Below are 26303 nucleotides of genomic sequence, written 5' to 3'. Positions count from 1 at the left end.
TAATAGAGCACAGTCTTGGGATTCTCAAAAACCACCCGGACGCGCATCAGTGCCAGCTGGCAACCCAAAATTACCCGAGGGGTTAACAGATCTGACTCAAGACCTGGAAGGTGGCTCAGGAACCTGAAAGTTACAGGAGCCTCCCATGGTGTCTCACAGGCACTTGGCTTTAGGAGCGGACGGCGCAGGTTTTGGAATCAAATGGGTCTGAGTCCCGGTGCCACCATCTATCAGCTCTTACAGTTTCTTTAAGCTCGAGTTTGTCACCAAAAAAGTGAGCAATAATACTTGCGTACAGAGATAGAAGTTTAAATAACGTTTATCAAGTGCCTCGTACCTAATAAGTGCTCCAATATACGTTTACTAGGAGGAGGAAGTGTAGAGAAAAAGAATATTAAAACCAATTAGTTGCAGGTCTTTGCGGACAAGCAAACAGAAAAAGAAAAAGGTCTTTTCATGCAAACCCATTAATGGGGAAAAAGAGCCCATTCAAACGTATCTTCCTGGGAAAGGATCAGGCATGTTCATTTAAAGTTTATTTTTGGGACCGGCCCCGTGGCCAAGTGGTTAGGTTCGCGTGCTCCGCTTCGGCGGCCCAGGGTTTGCTGGTTGGGATCCTGGGCGCGGACACGGCACCGCTCATCAGGCCATGCTGAGGCGGCGGGCGTCCCACATGCCGCAAGTAGGAGGACCCACAACTAAAATTATACAACAATGTACTGGGGGGCTTTGGGGAGAAAAAGGAAAAATAAAATATTAAAAAAAAAAGTGTATCTGTTCGCTTAAAAGAAATTTTAGAACATTTTTTTCATTGATAATAAAATCAAGATCGCTTTTCTGAATTCTCAGGTCACAAATTATTTTTCAGTATGGTGGATGAGGGAAAGTTCTTCAATATTTGGAAACTATTTGGTGTACAACTGCCAATTAGCTCCATTTCTTTTTTCTAAGATTTTAAAAAATTTTTCCTTTTTCTCCCAAAGGCCCCCGGTACATAGTTGTGGATCCTTCTAGTTGTGGCATGTGGGATGCCACCTCAGCATGGCCTGATGAGCGGTGCCATGTCTGCGCCCAGGATCCGAACCTGCCAAACCCTGGGCCACCGAAGTGGAGTGTGCGAACTCAACTGCTCGGCCATGGGGCCGGCCCCTAGCTCCATTCTTAACTTGAAAACAAGGAGGAACAAGAAGCCACACAGGACTTAGACTCAGAACATTTACCATATTCATTAATTTCAATTCTAGATATAGTCGATCACGGTGGCTAATTATGTCTTAAGACTTTTTTCTGAGGCTATGTCTTAAATTGCATACGGGGGACTCCAGTTGCATCAATTTAATATAGTGGCCAAAGAAGACACTAATCCTCACCTCAGAAAAGGAAATTAAAACTTGACTGAAGTCTGTGCTTGCCTGCTTCCTGCATTACGGTTCCATGCTGGTTCGGTATTTCAACTACACGGTCAGATACCGGCTCAGATACGGCGAGCTCTCGTCCTCCGCTCGTCAAGTCTGAGGGACAAGAGCCTGCTGCCACAAACCGACGGCAGACACTTACAGTTCTTGGAAGTAGTGACAGGATGATGGGATCATTTTGTTTCCTGAATCTTCCTGAACAGTTTTAAGTTTTTCGAGAAAAAATTCAGGTAGAAGTTATTAAATGACGTAACTAAAGACCATCAATTTTTCTTTTGCTTAAGTGGAAGGGAATGAATTCTTTTCGAACACAGCTAAGATTTAAGGTCGGGAAATCTTTTACATCTGATGCTGGGTTCCGGCATGAAACTCTGACAGCTAAATCTGCAAAATATAGCCGTATTTAAAGAAAACAAATAGTAAAACTTCTTTCCCGTGCCGGCTCAGGGGAAGCTGTGAGCCATGACGCTACGCGGCGAGCAGGAGCGAGGGGCGGCGTCGCCTGTCTGGCCTCGTGGGGGTCTGCCGGTCTAAGCCGACTCCCCATTCGCCAGCTGCCAAACGACAGCGCTGCTCACCTGAACTCCCTTCTACCGCACTCGACTCCACTCTCAGTAGGAGAGATGCTTCCCGTCCACTTCTGTGATAATTCACCCCGATGGGGCAACTGGTTCTTTCCTCTCTTCGTAACTCAGATGTACTGTAGGTTTGCACACATTAATGCTTTCTCCAAGGAGATCTTTAAGGACCTATGTAACTATTCATCGTGAAATGAACTTTAATTTCAAACTGGAAATATATTCTCTCTACTACTCAAGTGCACAGTGCCTAAACGCCTAACTCCAGAAGCAGTCACACTCCAGAACTGGGGCCTGTGACCCCTTTACAAGGGCCAGTGTTCCTTCGGCTTCTCTAAATTCCTCCACGCTTGTATACAACAGCTCCTTAAAAAGCTATCCTGACAGAGGAAGCAGTGCTGCCTCCGACACCACTTAAAAATGCCAGGTGAACAGATGGCAGTCCCATCAGCACATGAGTTGTTTTAGAGAAAAAGCGTACTCTTTAAACACTCTGGTTAATGGATGAGGAGACAAGAGCAGCAATTAGTTATTCATTCTGTTTATTGGGTTGAAAGGGAGTACAAACGATTGGGTAAGTGCTACGCACTGACATGGAAAAGGTGTTGTATTAAAAAAAAATCCCAGGAAAGCAAATCAAAGTTAATGTGGTTTCAGTTGAACAAAATTTTAAAGACGTTTAATATACTACACATTTATAAAATAAAAGTTAACAAAGAGTGTTTTGTAAATAATTAGTAGAACAAGTGAAAATAAATATCAGAGACCTGAAGTTTTTTATGCTTTAATGAAATAATAAAGCAAAGAAATTTAAACTACTAAATATAATCTGAGAGGCAGTTAAAAAAAAAACAAAAACAAAACCCCCCAAAATTTAAGAACACAATCCTTTGAAACATTTAGTCAGTCCATAGCAAATAGTTATTACATACCAAAAGCTCTAAGCGTTAACTAGTTCACCACAATGCCATGTAAATCTTGACAATTTAGAAACGTTGAGATCAACACTGTAGTTCTTCTCTTGATCTCTACAGCTTGGTTTGTAAGTACACACATGCTTCTGTGGATCTGTTCCCCTCGCCACACACACACATTCTCAAGGAGCCAATAACATTTTTTCCATTTGTGCCTAAAAATGTTACGATTCGGTTTTAGCACATTGACCCTGATAATGAAAATGTTTAAGTTAAAGATGGGGGACACAATTTCAATCTTATAAAAATATACCAGTATTAACCAAACCTTGAATTCAGAGAGGGTATTTCACACGTGTACGAGACTTTTACTAAAATTGACAAGAACCCAGCACAGCTGTTTCCAGGGCTTTTTAGGAATCGAGTACTCTCTCTTCCACACAGACACACAACACGCACGCACACATATTCGTTTCATTAAATCCAGGCTACCTGGATTAAGGGGACAAGGGACGGGGTTTTATAGTTTTTGTTTTTGCAACTATAGGGCAGCTACTATAACAAGAGCTTAACAACACTGAAAAATTTCCATTAAGTTCACCCTGTTTTTAGAAAGTGTCTAAAGTGTAAATGCAAATTCACCTCTTCTTTCAAAGTTAGCAGTTTATATTAAATCAGATGGTTTTTGAAATGGAAGTAATATTTTAGAGAGCAACCCCAAAAGAGTTGCAAGTCTCAATGAGAAATTAACGTAAAACTAAATCAAGATATTTATACATTTTAGAGATGGGACAAAAAGGATATTAAGAAAAATGTCTTCTTTCCTCCCCATTCAAAAGCAGCCATTCTTCTGCTGTGAAGGAAATATCCATGTCAGATATTTCCCTTTCAAGAGATGTACGATATATTTACCACTGTGAGCAGAGGTGATAGGGTCAGTTCTTGTGTGCAGGAACCAACATCCTAAAAAAGAAAATTTGAAGATGGGGAGGGGTGGGAAAGAAGGGTTTTCTATTAATGCCATGGAATGCCACTCTAGAGGGAGAACACTCCTAATAATAAAAATCACCATATTACTACTAGTGTGATTTCAGATTAAGAAAATATTGAGAAATTGGACTTTTTTCCCTCTCAACTAGCAGGTTATTTCAATTACTTAGTTTGTATTTAAAGTTAGGTAATCCCTTTTTGTTCTCCCACCCACTAAAATGGGCCAATTTGTAGGGACATTTGCAAGTAAAATTTCCTCTGTTTAAACTACTTACCTGGTTTAATATAACACATTTACTTGGCCAATAAGAGTAACAGAAATGTAGCTGGCATGAACACTAATAAAATACAAAAAACCAAAACTGATGCTCTGTCATCCCTCCCAACCAATTCCCCACTCTAATTCTTTATCACCACCCACACACCAATTTTAGTAATCCCCAAATCCAACATTGTACTATTAATAACCAATTATTTGGAGGAAAAAGACATTTAATTTCATTCTTGCTCTAGCCCTTAATCAATGAATAACAACAACGAAAACATTTTTAAGCACATGGAAATGAGCCTACTAACCTGATTTTTGGAGCCAAAATTCTCCACTCTATTTTGATCTATGTGCAAAAAGTATTGGTACTTTTCAATTTATACATTTGTTAGTATCTTGCGCTGGCTTGATAGTACTCTCACTCATATATTCTCACTCTTAAGCCTATGTAGAGACTATAGCAGTATCAGAAGTTTTTAGACAACAGCTATGGGTCAGACCATCCTGCTATCAGGTTCTTTGTACCATAAAATCCTAGGTTTCTTCACCATTTATTTCACCTTTCTAGCACAGTCACTGCGTGGCAAATGCATGAAATAGACGTTTACAGCAAATTGGCACAGCAAAGTACCAGTATAGATAGGGAGCTGCCAGTTCAGACAGACTGGAAAACACACTCACCTAGCTGCTATAGAAACCTTTGCATAGTTGTCACTCCGTTTTAATGGAGTTATGTTCTTGTAAAATGTGCCTCACTTTTACTCCACTTTTTGAAAGTGTTGTTAACTGTACTTTAGAAGCACTCTGAAAACTCAGCTCTAGGGGTGGCTGGGGGAAGGACAGTGGAATCTGAGTGCCAAACTGCCCCTGAATGGGCACAAACATCAGCGAATGTTACAAATGCGCCAGAGCACACTGTAACCAAATCTGTAAACAGCTGTGCAGTTTCTATGCCCGGGCTGTTAGTGATGTTACTGTCGAGACAGGGGTGTATTAACGGCTTCAAGGTATATATGAATCACTTAAAATATGAATGGATTTAACTGCATTGAGATAAAGAGAAGGTGCCACTTAATTGTATACAGTTACCAATGAAGATTTTTATTCAAGCTTAAAGTAAAAAGTAATTTTAGTTAAGAAAAATGAAGTACCAGATAAACTGTAACATATAGTTATTTTAACTTAGAAGTATCAAAACAAGAATTCTTGATTCTCTAAGTGGTGGTCTCTGCAAAATGGAGCTTAAGGAAATCTTTTACATACCAATTTGATAAAATAATCTGCTGACCACGATCTGTCATTTTCTCTTACTGTGAGCTTTTGAGAGAATCCATGCTATTTTAAGGCCAATTGTGTTTTTCTTTCTTCTCCCCTTCCCTGACTTTCCCGTTTCTCCCTGCTGCCACCCCTACCCCCACCGGCCAATGAAAGAATTCCTGACATCCAAGGCTTTCTCTTCTTTGTGGATCCTGAAGGAGTCTACTCACGGTAATAAGGTATTTTAGACTTGGCTGGGCCTAAAGCGAACTTAGTACAAGACTTTTCCTTCACCAGAATCTTATTTTGGGGGTACTCCCACTCTTTTCCCAACATAACAGCTGTGGTCACCATATTTATCCTCTACTAGAAAAGGGAGCGAATTTTAAAGACGACTAAGTATGCTGGATTCAGCTGTTACGGGGTTTCAAAGCACAATGTGAACATCAGGCTTTTGGCTTATTTTAAATGTGAAGTTCTCAAAATTAAAAGTGCTTTTCCATGAAGGAAACCTTTCCTTAAACTAAAAGGGGAGGGGAGAGGGAAAGACTATCCACAGCACCAGTTGAGAATGAGGTTCAGTATGGCAACATCTGAAAAACTGAGGAGGAAGATTCTTTAAATTTATGTATCCCTATATGTCAAAATATTCAGGGCAATTAAGAGAAAGGACTATGAGGTTTTAAACTCAGTTTGTTGTAACCTGCTGAATTCTAACAAGCTCAGTTATACTATAAACTCCCAAAGTGGTTATATCTGCTAAGTTCTACTCTCTTGCTAGATATCACACCAAAATGATTCGCCAAGTTGAGAACAACTTGGAACAAGCTTTGTCGAAAACCTAAACGGACTATTGATCTCTCATGTTGGTATATATTTAAAATTCTCTTTTTGAATCTTGAATTTCTTCAAGATCAGGTACTGATGTTCCTTCAGGAATAAAACAAAAGGGGGAAAACCTTCCAAGTATGACTCTGAATTTCCTGTGTAATGTCCTTTCGAGCACTGTTCCTGACCATGTCTCTCGTGTATTCCAGAAGAGCATCAGTTATACTGCGTATCTAAGTCAGAGAGGAAACTGTTTTTAAGCTGGTTTAGATTCCAAATGTATACAAATGACGTCACTTTAATCCTATAAATACTTCTTAATTTATTTTTAAAAAATTGTGCTGTTAACCCTTTTACGGGGCAACAAGCTATGTGAAAAGTACAAAACTTTTTGTCAAATGTAATATTGAGAGTGCTTTTGACATAGTTCACTGGTTTATCATCTGGATCAGTATATACTGCGCAACGGGCAAGGCTAGAATCCATGAACCAAGCTGCAAAGATCTCAAGCTAAATAAGGCGGAAAGATTTGGAGAAACAAAAGAAGGAATTCTTTCCTATCCAATGTATACTCTTCAGACTAATGCACTCTTTCTATCAAGCCTTCTAAACTGTTAAATAAAGTTTTCCAAACAAGCATTTAAACTTCATTACACAGAAGAGCAACAAGAATGGTATCCTGCCAGACAAAAGGCAGGAGGGAGAAAAATATATATACTGAGTTCAATGGGTAAGCCTGAATGTAGCACAGTTCTTCACGACCGATGGGGGTGTTCAACATGGTGTCCAACAACGTTCTAACGACGTGCTTCATCTCAACTGGTTACTATGAAGCAAGGTGTAAATGTTTGGCCCCAATCGGGCTTCAGAAATGGTTCTTTTTTCATGACGAGCATGTCTGTCCAGCTATCAATCATGTTTGTTTGCACCAAATCCCAAGCCATTAAAATACGACTAATTTTAAGTTAAACAGAAGTCGTCTGCTCCAAATTCGCCATCAACTATCCATGCTACTGCATTCCTCTGAATGGAGACAAGACGAATGTGTATCGGGGGGGAAGAGGAAGAAAAAGGGGGTGGGGGGGAGAAAAAAGTTACCAGTTAGAAAGTTTTAAATTAGCATCATGACATTACAAAATATAGTAACATTAAAAAACAATCACATCAAGGCAAATTCTTGATACTTTCATTATAATCATTAAAACAATGTGTCTACATCATGTCTTAGGCTATATATTAGTCTTAACTCATAATTAAATATTGGAGAACCCAAGTGAATAATCATATTGGAATCTCACACTTTTAAAATGAACCTTGAAATAGTTACCCAGAATAGAAAAATCTTTTTGACAGTTGACAACAGAAATGAGGAAAGATCTGGCAGTCCAGGGTAAACTGTGCATGATAACTATTGTACTTTTTTTTTTTTTTTTTGAGGAAGATTAGCCCTGAGTTAACTACTGCCAGTCCTCCTCTTTTTGCTGAGGAAGCCTGGCCCTCAGCAAAAAGCCGTGCCCATCTTCCTCTATTTTATATGTGGGATGCCTACCACAGCATGGTGTGCCAAGCGGTGCCATGTCCGCACCCAGGATCCGAACCGGCGAAACGGAACGTGCACACTTAACCGCTGCGTAACGGGCCAGCCCCCAACTATCGTACTTAGTTCTCCTTTCAGTGGCTCAGTGTGAATTCTGCAATATCCCCCTACTCTTTTTTTGGGGGGGGGGGTGGGGGGGGCGGGGAGTATGTGTCAACAGCTTTATTGATATAATTCACATGTAATTCACAATGGACCCATCTACAGTGTACAACTCAACAGTTATTATCAGCATATTCACAGGATTGCACAACCATCGCCACGATCAATTTTAGAACATTTTCATCACCCATTAGCAGTCACACACAAAAGCCCCAACCCCAACCCTAAGCAACCACTAGTCTATTTCTGTCTCCATGGATTTGCCTATTAAGGCCCATTCCATATAAACGGAGTCACAACATGTGCTCGTTTGTGTCTGGCTTCTTTGGACCTCACATGTTGTTTTCCAGGTTCACCCGTGTTGTAGCGTGTATTGGTACTTGATCCCATTCCATTTTATACATTCCTCAAAAGAAAAAGTACAGTATGGAACTCTACTGTTATAACAAAAGGGCAGCAAATTCTCTTTATTGAAATGGAGTTAAGTGAAATATTTTTATTTAAATGACGTAGTATCTTAGGTTATGATTTTTAAATGTCATTTTCTTTAGCTTCATCTGTATCTTTAAAAATTTCTTTTCCAAACAGGTTTTTCTTTAATTAGAAAAACCAATGTTTTCAAGCATGGGAAAAAGAACCCAGAAGATAGCTGTGTAAAAGGCACGTAACCAAATTTCTGGTTGTTTCCCCGTTTTAGGTGTAAATGAAAATCTTTTTAGGGCTGTGCCTATGTTGCCAAAGAACAAAGGAAAGTTGCTGAATTGGACCCAGATCTTACAACTGAGCCACAATGTGGCCCAGCCCACAGTGAGCACCCGTGTCACCTAGATTTACCAGAAGCAGAGTGAGTCTCACCCCACTGCAGCGGAGCATGACCACACCACAAAGGCATGTCCAAACTGCATCCACTCACAAGGTCAATCTGCTACTACATCCTTCATATTTGCCTATTTCTTCAAATTGAACATGCTTATTTAAAGAAGTAACTTCCAAATGACTAACACAATTATAAAAGTACACTTAATCACAGTGACAGATCCATAAAACATCTCTCGTAGAGAGTGGGCCTGGAAACCTCATAAGACAACACAAGAAGGTCGAGGTGTTTGCTTCTAGCTGATCTCCCAGAGGAAAGGCAGAATGCCACACAGGGATCTACAGATGTAACAAGGCCCTTCAAGGCTCTGAACAGCTGAATAGCAGCCCCCTACTCAGTGAATCATGTACTCTTCGTGCTTTTCACTCTCACCTCTGGCCGTATGTCCTCACCTGCCTGGAGGATCTGGTCAAGTCTTTTACGGTTTGTACCACAAAGACAAAGAAAAAGTATAGAGAATATGCTTTTTCAAACCATACATGCTGCCTCTATAATCCTCCTCCACTGAGAATAACTTAACTGAGAGCCACAGGTCATCTTTCTCACTGAAATATTCAGGTAGAACACAGTGTGCACAAAAAATCTGTTTACCTGTTTCTAGGCAAATTACTTCCCTCTAAGCAAACTAAATATTTTACTTGCTCTGTTTGGAAAAAAGGTGATGTGTGATTTACATAAAACTTCTCATTATCTCTTGTTTCTAGTACTTGTGTCTTGCTCAATTAAGCTACGTCCTTAACTGCTAGCCTGCTGGCTTTAGGGCTTCTCACCTCCAAGTATTTGAAAGTAATGGGGAAAAAACCTCTCAGACCTAGATTTGAAGACATGGCAGCACTCAACAAGCTGATTAGTCTCGCCAGGCTTCAGTTTTCTCACCCACAGAAAGGAGGACGGAAGCCTTCTCTTACAGGGCTCTGATGATTTCACGCACGGCGGCGTAGAGAAAGGCCTACCGCGCTGCCCGGTGCGTCAGCACACGATAAACCTCAGTCCCCTTCTCTTTCTCTATCCATCAGGCTCACGTCAGTATGCTACATGGTGTTAACAGATGTTTAAGAGTAACATTCATAATCGAGATCATTCTAAAGTTGTTCAAATTTTGTATACTAGGCTAGTTCTCATGTTTATAAAGGTATAAAATGCTCCTGGCATGACGAAGCAAGATTTTCAATAATATTTGTAAAGCGATAAGTGGACATAAATGAGGTGGCACATTTTGGCTTATTCTTCCCACTGTCACCAATAAAACAAGGACCATCGTATCTTAGATTACTTAGCAAACTCCTTCTGTGGCGTGAGATAGTGTACAATCTCTAAAAGATGGAAAAATAAATTATATCCCACTCTTTAACTAAAGTGCTGCAAGTTCCTAATGAGCAGAGCGATGTCTCATGGAGAAAACACAGGATGCTGGACAGCAGTGTTACCTTCAATATTCTGGTGGTCTATAAAAGGTGCTGGTCCCCATATCCTAACAGTGCCATCATCTGAGGCGCTGGCCATCATGGATGGAATCTGTGGGTTCCAGCTCACACAGTTGACTGTACGCGTGTGCCCTGTCAGCTCCGCAATGGGCAGCTCACTACGTTTGTGCCAGATGTAAACCTTGTGATCTGAACAAAGTAATTCAGACAAAGTTATGGCGTTGTTATAGGTTAACAAGACCAACTGATTTTAAGTTTATCATTCATTACAAACAGAACATATGTCTTGATTATTAGAATTTAAAAAGAAAAATAACATGAATAGTTTTTAACAAATTACCTTATGAAAAGCCACTTTAATAAAATATGCATTTGTTCCCCCCGTTAAGGGTGGTTAGCCGTCAAGCCACCACCAGTTCCACCTGCAATATTCTGTAATACAGCAAGGTCTTTGAATGTAAAGAAATCTAGGACAGAGATGACAAATCCCATGGAAATATGAGGTGACCGAAAAGCAATGTATCTAAATTCAAAAACAGCAAGAATGAAGACGACAGCTAGACCTTTAGCGAGCGCTGACAGCACAGCAGGTGCTAAATACTTCACGCATATCACCGCGTCTTCACCACCGCCACGAGGTGGGCCCTGTGCTCACCCTCTGGACGGGCGGCGGTAGAGCCTGTGAGGTTAAGTGAGCTGCTCGTGGTCAACAGCTAGTAAGGGTGCAGTTGGGACTGAAATCCAGGGGCGCCCGCTCTAGAGCTTTCCAGTGAGCCTACACGACTGTCTGCCATGCACGTCACAATACGGCTCTGTAGCACACTATTTATAACCTCCCGAAGGGACCGTAAAACCAAAGCCCTGACAACTCTGTCACTTCGTGATAAACTAATCTTCAAAAACACAACCAAAACAGTAGTGGCTCGGGCTCCGGAGTCTGCCTCCCCAGCTCACACCCTCCATACTGACTAGCTGTGTGACTTTGGGCATGTCACCCGCTCTTTGCAACTCTTCGTCTGTAAATGGCAACTCGTACTTACCTTATCATGGTATGAGGATAAAATAAGTTTGTATATGGAAGAGTTTTCAACAAAGTCTAGCACATGGTAAACAACCACGTATTACTGTAAAAAGTTAACCAAATATAAGTGATGGTTCTTAAATAGAAGGCAGAAGCCCAAGGTAAATTAGAAAAGTGGTCAAACTAAAATGTCCGTCAGCTATGTGGTCCATGTGAGAACCTTCAGTGGGTGTGCTGCCAGCGGAGGACTCTTTAGAGTGGTGAGAAAGTAATTAACTTGTGGTAAATGAATAGGTCCTGGTTTCAAAACTTCTAACAAAGATAAAAAGCTGGGACTCTATCTGAACATTGTGTGTGTGTGTGTGTGTGTGTTGTGTGTGTGTGTGAAGTAAAAGCTAAAACACCCTAATTGAAAAACTGAATTTATCTTTCTTAGAAGGTATTTCTTGTTCCATAACTTTTGAAAACAATTTTCCCTTGCATAAAATGAAATTAGCAAAAAAAAAAAAAAGAAAGAAAAAGAAGAAGAAGAAAACAAGAAAGGATTAGCTGTGTTTCCCACTGAACTGAAGAAATACACAAAAGAGAAAGATTATAGGCTCGAAAAGTGTGAATGCAACTGAAACGTGGAGGTAAATGCTTTTGTGAACGTGAATCCAAAGAGGAGATCAGCTGAAGAGGCAGCAAAAGTGCAGACGTGCAGAAGTCCAGGTCCGAGTGACAGGTTTTGATTAAGCTCTGCTTGCCGTCTCAGTCTAGGAAACCAGTGCTTAGGCTTCATTTTTAAGGCTTTTTTCTATATATATTGCCAACACAGTGAAAAAACTCGAGTAATGGCACCATTTTTGGAGGGAAAGGCTTCCTCGCTGCTCTGTTTGATACTGGCCTTCATATACTTGGGGATTTGGAAGGTCCTTGGACTATAAACCTTACAAATAAATGACAAATGGACCACTGTGCTCATCCTGCGAGATAATAGTCACTATATCTACCTGGAGTTCAAAACATTTTTAGAACCATTTTAAATCACGTGGGTTATGAGAACACTACTCTCTTTACTTCAGTTACGTTTCATTTTAGCCCTAAACAGAATATAATGTGGTTTAATTACATTATTCATCAGGCTTAGTTCTAAGTTAGTTTTGGCTTTAAAAAAAAGACTGGCATCTCTAGGGCTAATGGTAGCCATACACATTTTTCAGTACTTGTAGGGTACATATTATTGTTAGAAAGAGCTTTGAGGGATTCTAAGTAAGAGGAAAAAACCCCACCAGAAGCAGGACTGACAGAGCACGGGACAGACATCTTAGAGTAGGAGGAGCTAAAAAGCAAGTTGAAGGTTTAATATATTTACACCAAATCAAATTAGAAACCAATGGAGAATTAGAACATAACGCGATCACACTAACAGGTAGAAAAAGAGTGTTGGACTGGAAAGCAGTGAACTCACAACTGTCATCTAACAAGCCACTCTTCTGTCGTCTCAATCTTATTTGACACACATTCTTTTGGGAAAGAAAGAATAAGTAAATTCAAATGCTTCATGTTAAAATCGAAATCCCTCCATGCCTCTCTCTGTCCTCATTCTTACGTGTGCTTTATACACAAAGGAAGAACTCACTGTCACACTGTGATCTTCTTATCTACTGAGATGGGATAGTAAACATCTTATACAATAAATGGAACAGTACCAAAAGTGTTGGCCAACACAATCCAGTTCCTTGGTCTATCTCGTAAAACTAGATTCAGTATTTTTTTTGCTAAGATTCGTCCTGAACTAACATTTGTGCCAGACTTCCTCCACTTTATATGTGGGTCACCACCACAGCATGGCTGATGAGTGGTTAGGTTCACGCCTGGGATCCAAACCCATGTAACTGGGCCACCCAAAGCAGAGCACGCCAAACTTAAACCACGAGGCCATGCCTAGATTCAGTACTTTAAAAAGTAACTTAAATAATTTGCTACTATAGAGGAATATCGTGGGTACTCAAGAAAAACGTGTTGAATGAAAACTTGCCATAATTTGCCATTATTGATGTTTCTATCACCTTAAAAAGCACACTAACTTTTAATACTGCCTTATTTATCTGTGCTTGCATATTTTATAACAATTTAGATTTTAATTAGAGTGGCTACTTTAGGCACATGCCTGCCGGAAATACTGATGTTGTTAGACTGAAAAATAGAGGTAGTGGAGACAAATCTGTAATTTTAACTTTTCTGAGACCATAAGAATTATCAAACTAAATTATTCTCTTCGGCCATTAAAGAAACACTGAAGATCTAACTATAGTCAGTTCTGTCCAAGGTCAGGTAAAACAACACAATTAACCTTGACTTTTTAGATACTAATAACCTCTGAAAACCATCAGTCTGAGGAAACACAAGTCAACACATGAAGGAGTAATGATTTAACCAAATCTGGACTTGATCCATGTACCCAAAACTCCCCTCCCACCGCCACCCGATGGCTGGAATAGGCACTACTGCTTTGTGACAATAAGGACCCAAATCATTCTAAAAAAGTGGAAGTTAATTAACAGTGTCTGAATAAATAACTCATGCAATTTAACACCTTGAGTTTGCCTGGAGACATGACTACCTTCACAAATTGAGAGAATTACAGAACTTTAAACCCACAATATAAGCAAACTGATAGTGACACAAACAATTTACCTTCACTGCCACTAGCGATGAAGTCTTCGTTATGGCCTCCAAAACATGAATGAATTGTATAAAACCCTTGTGTAACACCTTGATACTTTCTTACTAAAACTCTGTCTTGCAAGTCCCATAAATGAACTCCCTGTAGGCAAAAGAGAACAGAAGTAGTTATTCTACCACAACTTGAAAGAATTTTAAAAAGTAATCTGTGAATATCCCTTTGCCTGATGGAACACTTTCATTTTCTGTTTATGCAAAATGCTAATGTTCTGATAAATTTACAGCTGATTCTACATACTTAAGGATCAAACATATGCAATAAAATTTAAGAATTAGTAGAAATATTCTGTTTATATATATACACAGACTAAAAAATCACAATTAACACTTGAACTAACCTAAATTTTCCTGAGAATCATTAATAAACGTACCTGAGTTGCTACATTTAACAAAGCTAATCGGCCATTCTTTGAAATTGTAAAAGACATAATAGGATGATCTTCTTGTACTCTGTAACCAGAAAATAATTTGTCAAAAGCAATATACTGAGAATCAAGACATTCAAATTACCAAAATATAAAATATTCTAGCTTAAACACCACAATTTTGTCTGTAATCACTATTATACACTATATTTAATCAAGAAAACAAATCTGAATTAACGATTACTAAGCCCACCTGACCATCAATCCAAATTTTCAAACACACCAAAACAAAAAGCAGAATAAAAAGTGTTTTTCTGAAAAAGCAAGTTCCACTCCACACTTTAATATGAAGCAGACAGCTGTGGCTTAATGGATGTAAAGCTCATTACATGTTCCTGTCTGTAAGGTCCTCGAAGTTGTAGCCCCGGATTCGCTGGTGTGTGTCTGACGCCAGAACAGTCTTGCCGTCGCTCAAGCACCAGAGGCACTGCACCCTCACCCCTTCCCAGGAGTCCAGGAGGTTGCCGTCTAAATCCTGCGGGAGAGAATTCCTGTTAACTGCATTACTGAACGGTGCTCAGAAAGCAAACAACCAACCAAAGAATCACTTAGCAATCTCCCCTTGTACTAAGTTTGTCTTCTCCTGACACTGATCTCAACCTAACTCTTCCCTAAGTGGTTTTAATAATGAAAATTTGAATACAGGTCAAATTTCATTAAAACAATTCCTCAGGGGTAGGGGGAGAGAACCTCTGAAAATCTACCTTCCTTCAATAACCTGCCATGCACAGATAAATGCAAAGAAAGAATCCCTAAGTTCCAAGGAAAGGTCTTACTACTATCAGAAAATTTCAACATTCCTTCACAATTCACTCTACTGGGATTTGTCCTATAATATTCAGAAGTTGTGATATAGAAAAAGATTACTAAAACATTAATTATAGATTTACAGAATTTAGGAATCTGTTGTGACATTTTCAGTCATCAAATTTGTAATGTACTCTACAGATCAAAGCTCTTAGGATCATTCTTACTGAATATTGAAAGCTCTGAGAGGCATTCCCACTCGCATTTTACAGACTAGGGAACTATCAAGTCCCGGATCCTGAAGGCTGAAACACTGTATCGGATGGCAAAGTCCGCAGAAACGGACATGACCATCTTGCACCCAGGATTTAAGAACTAACAGTTTATAATCATGCTGAGAGAATACGACACTAGATATTCCATGAGTTTCATGGCCATCAATGAAAAAAATCGATAATCTGTAATGGCTACATAAAAGTCTTTATGATAAGTGATCTTAGCTACTTTGAACGATTCAAAGGGATTTATTATCTTGTTTAATTTTAGTCTTAAAAATAAACCTGGACATATCTACTGTACCCACGCTAGGCAGTGCCATGAGACATGGGATCTGGATGGACACTAACGACACTGTGTTTGTGTCATGGTCTACCCTGTCACAAGACTTTTTACCTTTTACTTATTTTTATCATCCCAACAATCCAAGATTAACAGGGCAGGTGCTGATGAGAAGATACCCCAAATGAAGACCAAAAAGCTCCCTCGGAGCACTAGCACCACTTTCATTCCTCAAAAATTTAAGACACTCTGCTTATGAAATTCACCATCTTTTTTTTATACAGAAAATTCAAAGGGCTAAAAACCTCAAAAGAAATTAAATACCAAAACTTTTCATTCCTATACATTAGCAACATGTTTATAAGACCAAAATGTTTAGTAAAACAATTTTTAAATGTTTTACAAAACTCAACATCTATGCTTTGTACAAATGCTTGAAATGATAAAAAAAAACCCAAAAACAACTACACAAGTTCTATAGGACAGTGCTTATCTAGAAAGATGACAATGCAGGTCTTTATATAGTGTGTTTTATAAAAGATAGCAAGTCGAGTGAATTCTTTCTTTAGACAAAACTGCATTTGCTTTGCAGTTAGCAGCCCTCGGACGGAGCGCTGGATACTCACACACTGATAGAACTGCCCGCGCTGCCCTCCAGTGACAAAGCGTTTCCCGTCGGGGTTCCAGGCCACGCTCGTTAAACTGTCTTCGTGAGACTGGCTCATTTTTGTCCTTAGCTCTCCTGTCTACAAACAAATAAAACTGTATATAAGACCTTCAAGATACCCCTGTGAAGGGAATGCATAAAGAACAAAAAGGCTAGTAACTGGGACATCTGGCTAGTGCGGTATTCTTAATTAGAGAAAGCAGCTGTCTTAACCGGCCTTAAGACAAAACCGCAGCACTCAGAAGAGAAATGAAAGACTTGAAGAAAAATCTAGGAGTTAAAAACAATACCTAGCATAGCTGATCCAAAGACTAGATATGGAGAACATAAACTCCGATAAAACTCATCTTAAAATCAATTACATTCATAAATTAAAACACAGAATCCTTCCCAAGTAAGACGATGAAAAGCCCAACACGACAGACCTATTCCTTCTGAGTTTCCACTTCTCCTCAGTCCACAGTTCTTTATAAATTTTATTTTAAAATTGCAGTTAATGCAATTAACACTTCCTTAAGAATGCATGATTAATCAGCAGAAAAAAACTATGCCCTTAAATTAGGCCAATGGTGTGGGCAGTCTAAACTATGTTAAATTTCATATTCAAGATGCTCCAAATGTAGGAGGGAAGATGGGAAGAGAGAAATGAAAATCATTTTTCTGGTACGTAACTTTATCTCAATCAAAAGTAACAGAAAAGAAAGAGGAACCCTGGTACTATTCAGCACAGCCGTTCTCAAGCACCCCCAGCTAGGCAAGACTGTTCAGTGGTTACAACCCTCAGACGTCCTCCTGTTATTTTTCTAAGTTATTCAACTTAGAAGGTAGACACATACCATTTAATCTAGTCTTGATTCCATTTTGTTCATGGATTACAAACAGGATCTGAGAGATAAGAGCTGCCCTTGGTATAATTAAAAGTACATGGGCATAATTTTCCTGTGAGAAATGGGTAATCAAAAGCAAAAAAAAAAAGTGAAAACAAAGTGTATGATCAGGAAATGGGGCCAAGTAATAAAAGCACAGAGGGCACAAAAAATAGAAAACCAGATGTCTCCCTCACACTGAAAAAATCCTCAGCAATCTCAAGTCCTTTCCCCACCCTTACCGCCCGCACCAGTTCAACTTTTTGGGTTGCTTGATATGAACACTGGAAGCACAAATACACATGCAACAGCTAAATGCTTGGCATTTTCTATTCACAGCTATGTTAACACACCAGTTCTGAAAGCAGAAATGGTCTTTTCTTCTGTTACGCTCAGGATAGTGAGTACGTGAGACTATTATCAGGAACTTAGTTACAAACCTAACGGAACAGTTTGAAAACTGACCAAAAAAGACCATCTTTTTAGAACAAGTCTACATAAAATAATGCATAGTAAAACAGGCTAGAATACAGTTTAACTGTCTAGAAACTCAAAATTGACTCAAAGGAAGACTACACAGATGCTATAAACTAAGTCTCCATCAAAGCATTAGGAGCACATACCTCCTACCTACGAGGGGAAAGAAGCTTTAATGAAAAAAAAAGTGTCTTTTAGGTCAGATTCCCTTCAAGTCTGTTTCCTCAAGAGAAAGCCATCTCTTCTATTTCATGCTGTGCCATGCCCCTGAACCCAACCACAAACACACTGATTAAACAACTGGTTTGATAAAAATGGCATAAAGACATTGTGGGAACAAGTGGAGATTTTGGTTATGAAATGAATATTAGATACTAGAGAATTATGGTTAAAGTTCTTAGATAAGATAATGATATTTGGTAATATAGGAGAATGTAATTTTTTAGGAGATATGTGCCTAAGTATTTAGGAGTATAATACCATATCTGTAATTTACCCTCAAATGTTTTGGATATGGATATATATGTAAATATGTATACATATTTGTATGCATGTATGTACGTACACACAAATATAACAAAATGTTTTAACAACTGTTGAATCTAAGGTGGTGGGTATACAGGTCATCACTGTACTCTTCTTTCAACTTTTGTTAATATTTGAAAATTTTCTGAATAAAAAAACTGGGGTTGAACTAAAAATAAACAACTGCACACTAAGACAATCTTACTGTTCTAACAGCAGAATTAGACTTATGGCTTATCGCGCTCCAGCAAAGCCGAGTGTCCGCTCTGTCCTCTAGGCCATCTTTATGACTCGAGTCTTTTCTGTGGAGCTTTACCTTCACTCTCTCAGTAAAATCAACTTACTTACAGGCCCCCAGACTCAAACCTTATCCCATCACTTGTACTTTTACACCCAAACCACAGCCTGGCCCATTCCCTTGCCTAGGGGCGAAAAGAACAAGATACATCACCTAACCCGTCAGCTGAGAGAAGAAGCGAAAAAAAAATTTAAATCCTAACTACGAGGTTTCCAAAACAGTCTGTCAATAATGGAGTGAACTTAATGCTGAGTTTTTGTAAAATGCAACCCTGGAGAAAGTTCAAGTTTTCACTGAGAAACAGTAATTAAGCTCTTAATAGTAAGTACTGAAAACATCATTTAAATTTACTTAACTAAATCAGAGTATTAAATATAGGTAACAAGCTGGTGATTGTCATCAGATGGAAAATTTGGTTTTATGCCAATGTTTTCACACATGAAACTGTGTACTGTACAACTATGAAATTATGAAACTGTAAAATCATTTCTGAGGTACCAAGTACCACAGTAAATAGTACCAATCCCAGAGTATAAAATACAACATTTCTTAAAATACTTAATTGATCCTTCTTCCAAAAATTCTATTACACTCAGCCTAATATTTAAGTTTATAAACCTGGCCACTTGGCTGCCATCTGAAGGATTATCTTCCACAGCAGATGCATTACGCTAACTTTGGTTGAATGGCTCTGTTCTACAGATCCAGGGTAAAGTTAGACTGAGTATGTGCGGTATGACCACGCTTTAAAAGCTAAACCAAGGATGGAAAGTGCTCACTTGTACATTCCAAAGCCAAAGCTCAGAGCAGTCATCTGGGCCACAGGCAACAAGATAGTTGTCGTCTGGACTCCACGCAATATAAGAAACGCCATATGCATGTCCTTCTAATGTTTTAAGCAGTTTTAGGAGGTGTGTATCCTAGGAGGGAAAAGAGACAACTCTGTTAACTCCCATCCCCAGTGAGTTTTTTGGCACAAGAACTTACACAGCTGCGAAGATGGACTTGGACAATTCAATCTGAGCAGCTTTTCCCACTTCTCACCAAGTGTCCCCCAAAGGAAGCTCTAGCAGCTTACTTCATGAAGACCATTCACACCACAACGTCTATGCAGCATGCGCTATATACGAGGCACCATGTGCCAGATGGAAACAAACAAGGACAGAGACTCGGTCCTTGTGAGGCTTTCACAGAAACTGAACACAGGTACAATGAAAGCAACCTCTTATTTATTTTTTTCAACAGCTTTATTGAGATATAACTTACATACTGTAAAATTCATCCTTTTAAAGTATACAATTCAGTGGCTTTTAGTGTATTCACAGAGTTGTGCAACCATCACCACTGTCTAATTTTAGGACATTTTCATCACCCCAAAAAGAAACCCCACCCTCACCAGCAATTATTCCCCACTCCCTCTCCCTACAGCCCCGGCAACCACTCCTTTCTCAATGGAGTCACCTATTCCGAACATTGCATGTAAATGGGATCATCTAATACATGGTCTTCTGTAATTGCCTTCTTTCACTTGGCACAATGTTTTCAAGGTTCACCCACGCTGTAGAATGTATCAGTATTTTACTCCTTTTGATTGTTGAATAATATTCCTCTTTATAGATATGCCATATTTTGTTTATCCACTCATCAGCTGATGGACATTGGGAGTATTTCCACTTTTTGGCTACTATGAATAATGCTATGACTAGGCACGAGTTTCTCTGCAGACCTGTGCTTTCTTTCTCTTGGGTATACACAGAGGAGTGGCATCTCGGGGTCATATAGCAGATCCACCTTTAACATTCTGAGGAAGTGCCAAACCGCTTTCCAAGTGTCTGGACCACTTTCCACTCACTCCAGCAGAGCTACCACTTATCTGGTGCTAATCAGTATTCGCACTCTTCACAAACACTACCTCCTTTAATCCTCAAAAATCTGAAAGGAAAGTATTATTCTCCTCCCTGCTATCACAAGGAAGGAGATGGAGGTTTAGAAAGGCTGGAAACTTGCCTGTTTCTAGTACAGTGGGGATGTGAGCCTGGGCTGCCTACCTCTAGAGCAGATACTCTGAGCGGTGCAGGATGAGCTGAGAGTGCAAACAGGGAAGGGGCAAGTGATGAGGCTGGACAAGTTGACATCTTTATTTTAGGCTAAGGGGTTAAATTTATCCTGTGAGTGAAGAGCTACTTAAGATTTTTCTTTTTGCCAGCCCAGTGGCATAGTGGTTACGTTGGTGTACTCCACTCTGGTGCATGAAGAGGTCCACGGGTTTGGATCCCGGGTGCAGACCTACACACCACTTATCAAGCCATGCTGTGGTGGTGACCCACAAACAAAATAAAGGAAGCACAGACGTTAGCTCAGGGCCAGTCCTCCCCACCAAAAAAAAATATATATATATATATATTTTTTTAAGCTGGGGAATACATAACATGATATTTGGCTTTAGAAAGAGAACTCACTGTACAACACTGTGGAAAGAAGAGACACAGGATAAGGACAGCCATAATGAGCCAACGCAACAGCCACAGTTACGACAATGAGGTCCTAAACCAACACGTCAGGACTTAAAGAGCTCAGATCAAAATATACTTGGGACATAATCAACACAAGAGAACGAGACAAGAAATGTTCCAAGACAACCTTCAAATTTCTGTTTTACGGGATACGGATGGATGCGGGCAGGGACTAGAGGAAGTAGGAACTTGGCTAGTGGTGGGAAGAGCAATAAGTTAAGTTTCAGACTTTGGTCTAAAGAGTTACTGAGACCAGATTTGAGCCTGGAGTAAAATCCAATGACAACGACCTCCAAGCATTTAGAACCGGGTCTGGAACCAGTCTGATAAAACTAGGTTGCAGACGTTTTTCCAGAAATTCATTTCTCAGAAAAATCACTGAGAAATGGGTGTGTTTACTGTTATTTATTTCTTCACTGGACCCTAGGTTTATCATTCATTCAGTTATTTAGTTCAAACTGCCACTGTTTTGACAGAATTAAATAGTTAACAATGCAACTACTTCTGATTCTTCTTTGGGAGGAGAACAGGCACGAGGTATCTGCATTAGGTCACAGTATCGTTAGGTCAAAGCGGTGTGCACAATTCAATAAGCAAGCCAAGTCTTTTGGAGTGGCTGCAGATGTCCCGGGAACAAACTCTCACCCACAGTGGTGCTTCTGATCTCCACAAAGAGTTGCTTCTAAACTGATGACAAACTACTTTAGGAGTATTTAACTGAAAAACTAATTGTTTCGTACACATTAATAAGTGGAAATATGAAGCTCATGGAATCCAGTTAACTTTGCTTGGATTTGTGGGGGTGGAGGGAATGGGTAAAATTCTTTTTCTGGGGACAAAGGTAAGAAAACCTGTTAAAGGAAACTAGGCATTGGAATCACATCAACTCAAATCTTAGGGCTGGCTATGTATTCTCTTTCCTATCCATTAAAAAATACATATTCAAAAGGATCACCAATTTTTTTTTACAAGGTTTTCAAATAGTACTTGACATAACAAGATACCACCATACCAAACTCTAAAGCCAGCTCTCTCAGATTGGAATGTAAGCATTAACTCTGCATTTCCCAAGCTAATCCGGCCACGAACGCTCTTTACACTAACACCTGTTGACATTCTGCATAACCAGTATTCTGACAAAAACACCCTGGAAACAGCGGCAGCAAAGTCCAAACTCCTTCGCAAAGTGTACCAGAGCGTCCTCGATCTGGCTCCTGCTCACTTCATTAACCTCACCTCCTGTTCTACAAGATCTCGTCCCCAAACTGCCCAACGCCCAGCCATGCTTCCTGTCACCCAAGGGCCAGTCCTAACTAGCTCTGCCTAAATAATTCTTTTTTTGTTTTGTTTCTTTAAAGATTTTATTTTTTTTCCTTTTTCTCCCCAAAGCCCCCCGGTACATAGCTGTATATTCTTCATTGTGGGTCCTTCTAGTTGTGGTATGTGGGACACTGCCTCAGCGTGGGTTGATGAGCAGTGCCATGTCCGCGCCCAGGATTCAAACCAACGAAACTCTGGGCCGCCTGCAGCGGAGTGTGAGAACTTAACCACTCGGCCACGGGGCCAGCCCCAGGATTTTTTTTTGAGGAAGATTAGCCCTGAGGTAACTGCTGCCAATCCTCCTCTTTTTGCTGGGGAAGACTGGCATCTTCCTCTACTTTATATGTGGGACACCTACCACAGCATGACTTGCCAAGCAGTGCCATGTCCACACCCGGGATCCAAACCGGCAAACCCCGGGCCGCCAAAGCAGAACGTGCACACTTAGCCGCTGCGCCACCAGGTCTGCCCTAAATAATTCTTAAAAATCCTGTTTCACCTAAGACTCACTCGTCTTACTTTCCCTTGCTTTCCAGTTCCACTAGGATCTCTTCCTTGAGCTCCTGGAGCCCCTGCTACAGAACAATTGTGTTGTCATGAGCTCAGTCTCTCTCTAGCGAAAGGCCTGGCACACAGCAGGTACTCAAGAAGCACTTGCCAAACCAAAAGGACTCTTACACACTCCTGCTAGAAAAAAATGTAATAAAGCATAGTTTTGATATTGTTGCTTTCTTTTCAGACATCTTGTCAATAACCGCTGAATGAAAATACAACTCCTCAGAATGGTATTCAAAGGCCATGACTGGATCCCAAACTATTTTTCTAGTCTCTTTTCCCACTCTCTGCCTCACTCATCCCATTCTCCTATTTGGGGTGGAGGGAGGGCGTGGAAAGGCCCCTCTCTCCGCAGAATGCCCCGTTCCTGCCCGCACAGTGAGGCTGGAATGAGGCCCTCCAACCTGGGAGGCTCCACAGTGCTTCCAGAATACTTTATCCAGATCGTGTGATATCTATTCCAGTGTGTTTCACCTCCCCTTCTAAACTGCACATCCCTTTCACAGGGGCTCTTGACCTGAGATCTACAAGGAGTCAAGCAGGCACAGAAGGAGGAGTCCTTGAACTGAGCGGGAGGAAAACCACACATCTTTATTTTCACTAACCACAGGCTGAAATTCAGTATTTCCTTCAATCTTGTAGGCAATTAACAAGGAAGTATTAGGTATTATATTAGCTACCATTAGGTGATATTTTAGGTATATTAGTATGCTATATTAGGTAGTATTAGGTGACTTTTAATAATAGAAATCTCAAATATTTTCACATCATATTACAGTTGTGGCAGATATCTTGAAATATTATTTATGCTCATCACTACTTCAAATTCTGGTCATTAGTAGATCTGCTAGAATTTGTTATTTAATGTGTTAGCAACAGATAATTATACTATATCTGTTTTTGTACTATTTTGATAACTTTCTGTCAATATAATCGGGTTTCCTTAGTAATTAATGTATAACATATACTTGGGTTTCCTTTGTGTTTGGTTTATGCATTTAAAAACATGATTCTGGGGCCAGCCCTGTGGCTGAGTGGTTAAGTTTGCACGCTCCGCTTCGGTGTCCCAGGGTTTCGCTGGTTCTGATCCTGCGTGCGGACATGGGACCGCTCATCAGGCCATACTGAGGTGGCATGCCAATATGCCACAACTAGAAGGACCCACAACTAAAATATACAACTATGGACTGGGAGGATTTGGGGAGAAAAAAGAAAAAAAAAACCCACATGATTCTGAGGAGGGGTCCATAGGTCACAGGACTGCCAGAGGAGTACATGGTACAAAAAAAGTAACGAGCACCTGCTTTAAAGCAAGAACAGCCTTATTTACCTTTCTTCATTCACAGCATATTGCAGGTACACAAGAATTGATGTATGCTCTCAAATTTGATTCTCTTCTTTTTAAAATTACCTCCTTCCATGGGTTCTTTTCTCTATTTTTTTCAATGTAAGAGTCCAAAACTTTATCCTGGGCTAATATCATATTCTAATCCTAAATTTTAAAATAGGTTATTTAGTTCATGATTTTAGGTGAATGACTCCTAAACCAAACTATCTCCTAACCTGTTTGGAGTCATGTACTTCTCTGATTGCTCGATAAATGTTCAACTGGCTAAAAGAAATGGAAATACTTATTTCTACAAATCTGTAGGTCACCTAGTTAAAAACGAAGACAAATCTTATTTTAGAGAGAACGTAGAATTTTAAATCTAGAATATAATACTTTTCATATGTATCAGTGGGGGGAAAAAAGGGGGAGGGGGTGTTTAACAGAAGTTCCACAAATTACACAAGACAATGAAGGGTTTCAGAAGGAAAATGGCAAGGAGTCTTTTCTAACTTGTGACAGAGTAGACATCATACTAATCCGTAAATCAAGTATTAATAAACATACAAACTGGCAGAGACATAAGAGCAGTAGGTCTGGAGTAAAAATCTTCCTGAATTTGAGTCCTAACTCTGCTATTTACTAGCTGAGAGCCTGGGCATGTAACTTCCATCTCAGTTTCCTCATCAGAAGACAGGAGATGTTAGTCTCTCACAGAGTTACTCAGAGGAGTACATTAGATAACACATACATACAGTCAGCACAAAGCATTCAACAATTTTGATAACACTATTATCTATATATATTATCTAGACAACAGAGAAAGAAGACAGACATGACAAAGGTAGCAAAAAACCGCTCTTGAGAAGGATTCTATTTATATACTCATGCTTTAAAAGTATGCAACCAATTAAATTAAAAATGATCTCTTTTTGCAATCTGAACACTCATAGGGGTACATACCGGATCAACTTGCCATATGATAACTGTCGTATCTTTTGATCCTGTTGCTAGTTTAGTGCCATCATTAGAGAATTTACAGAACCACACTTCATTACAATGCTCCGTAAGTATCTGCTGAGTGTAACACGGGAACTGCCTCCTATAACAAAGAAGTCCACAAATAATCATTCTTTCAAAACAGATTAGAGTAATAATAATGAAAAAGGTTAAACAACTGATAAAACTTCTTTGGAGACCAAAAATTTTAAAAATAAGATATGAATGCCTTTGTAATCTTAAGAATCAAGTTTATATTGGTATGTTGAAAAAGAAAATATTATAACATTAGTGAAGGCAATCTTTGGGGAAATCACTAATCTAAACTTGCTTCAGTTTACAATTTATTCTTCTCAAGATTAAAAAGAGATAAAGTATGTATCCATCACAGAATTTTTTGGTCTGATTAAGTGAATTCACATATATAAAAATTAACAATCAGGGCTTCATGTTTGTACAAGCTGGCTGGCATCAGGTTGTTCTAGCAGGAATAATGTACATTTTCATTTATATAAAAGCAACTCGGCAGAACAAAAAGCGAATAGGCATTGCGGTCAGACAAGTCTGGGTGACGAGCTTTGGCAAGTCATTTAACTCCTCTGAGCCTCAGCTCCCTCATCTGCACGATGAGATTAATATATACCTCTCAGGGTTCTTAGGGTTCCTGTAGGGATGAGAAGTACATCTAAAATTCCTGGAACACAACAGATATTCAAAACTGATCACTGGTATTATTCTGGGGGAGCACATGAGAGGTGCAACATATGGCAGGGGCTGTAGTGATTGAGATTAAAGCCTTAAGAGTGAGGCAGTAGAGTCTGAGAGACTTAGGTTCATATATATATATTCATTCTTGAGGAAGATTAGCCCTGAGCTAACATCTTCCTCTACTGTGTACGTGGGACGCCTCCATAGCACGGCTGACGAGTGGAGTAGGTCTGCACCTGGGATCCATATCCACGAACCCGGGCAGGCGAAGCAGAACACACAGAGCTTTAACCACTCAGCCAGGGGCCAGCCCCAGACTT

General features: G+C 39.7%; 1 protein-coding gene across 2 annotated transcripts in view; it reads right to left on the bottom strand.

The window, feature by feature from the left end:
- Positions 1-2518: 2518 nt before the first annotated feature.
- WDR26 (WD repeat domain 26) overlaps positions 2519-26303 on the bottom strand; it is a 42058-nt gene continuing 18273 nt past the window's right edge. For both annotated transcript variants that reach the window (XM_023632794.2, XM_023632793.2), the window contains exons 7-14: positions 25240-25378; positions 19341-19481; positions 16355-16474; positions 14753-14898; positions 14370-14448; positions 13951-14080; positions 10254-10439; positions 2519-7273 (exon numbers count right to left, since the gene is read on the bottom strand). In XM_023632794.2, the coding sequence (XP_023488562.1) occupies positions 7248-7273; positions 10254-10439; positions 13951-14080; positions 14370-14448; positions 14753-14898; positions 16355-16474; positions 19341-19481; positions 25240-25378 (967 nt within the window). In that variant the 3' untranslated portion in view covers positions 2519-7247. The remainder of the gene's footprint in view (positions 7274-10253; positions 10440-13950; positions 14081-14369; positions 14449-14752; positions 14899-16354; positions 16475-19340; positions 19482-25239; positions 25379-26303) is intronic.

The sequence above is a fragment of the Equus caballus genome, chromosome 30 (assembly GCF_041296265.1).
Source record: "Equus caballus isolate H_3958 breed thoroughbred chromosome 30, TB-T2T, whole genome shotgun sequence".
NCBI lineage: Eukaryota > Metazoa > Chordata > Mammalia > Perissodactyla > Equidae > Equus > Equus caballus.
This window is presented reverse-complemented; position numbering and strand designations above follow the sequence as displayed.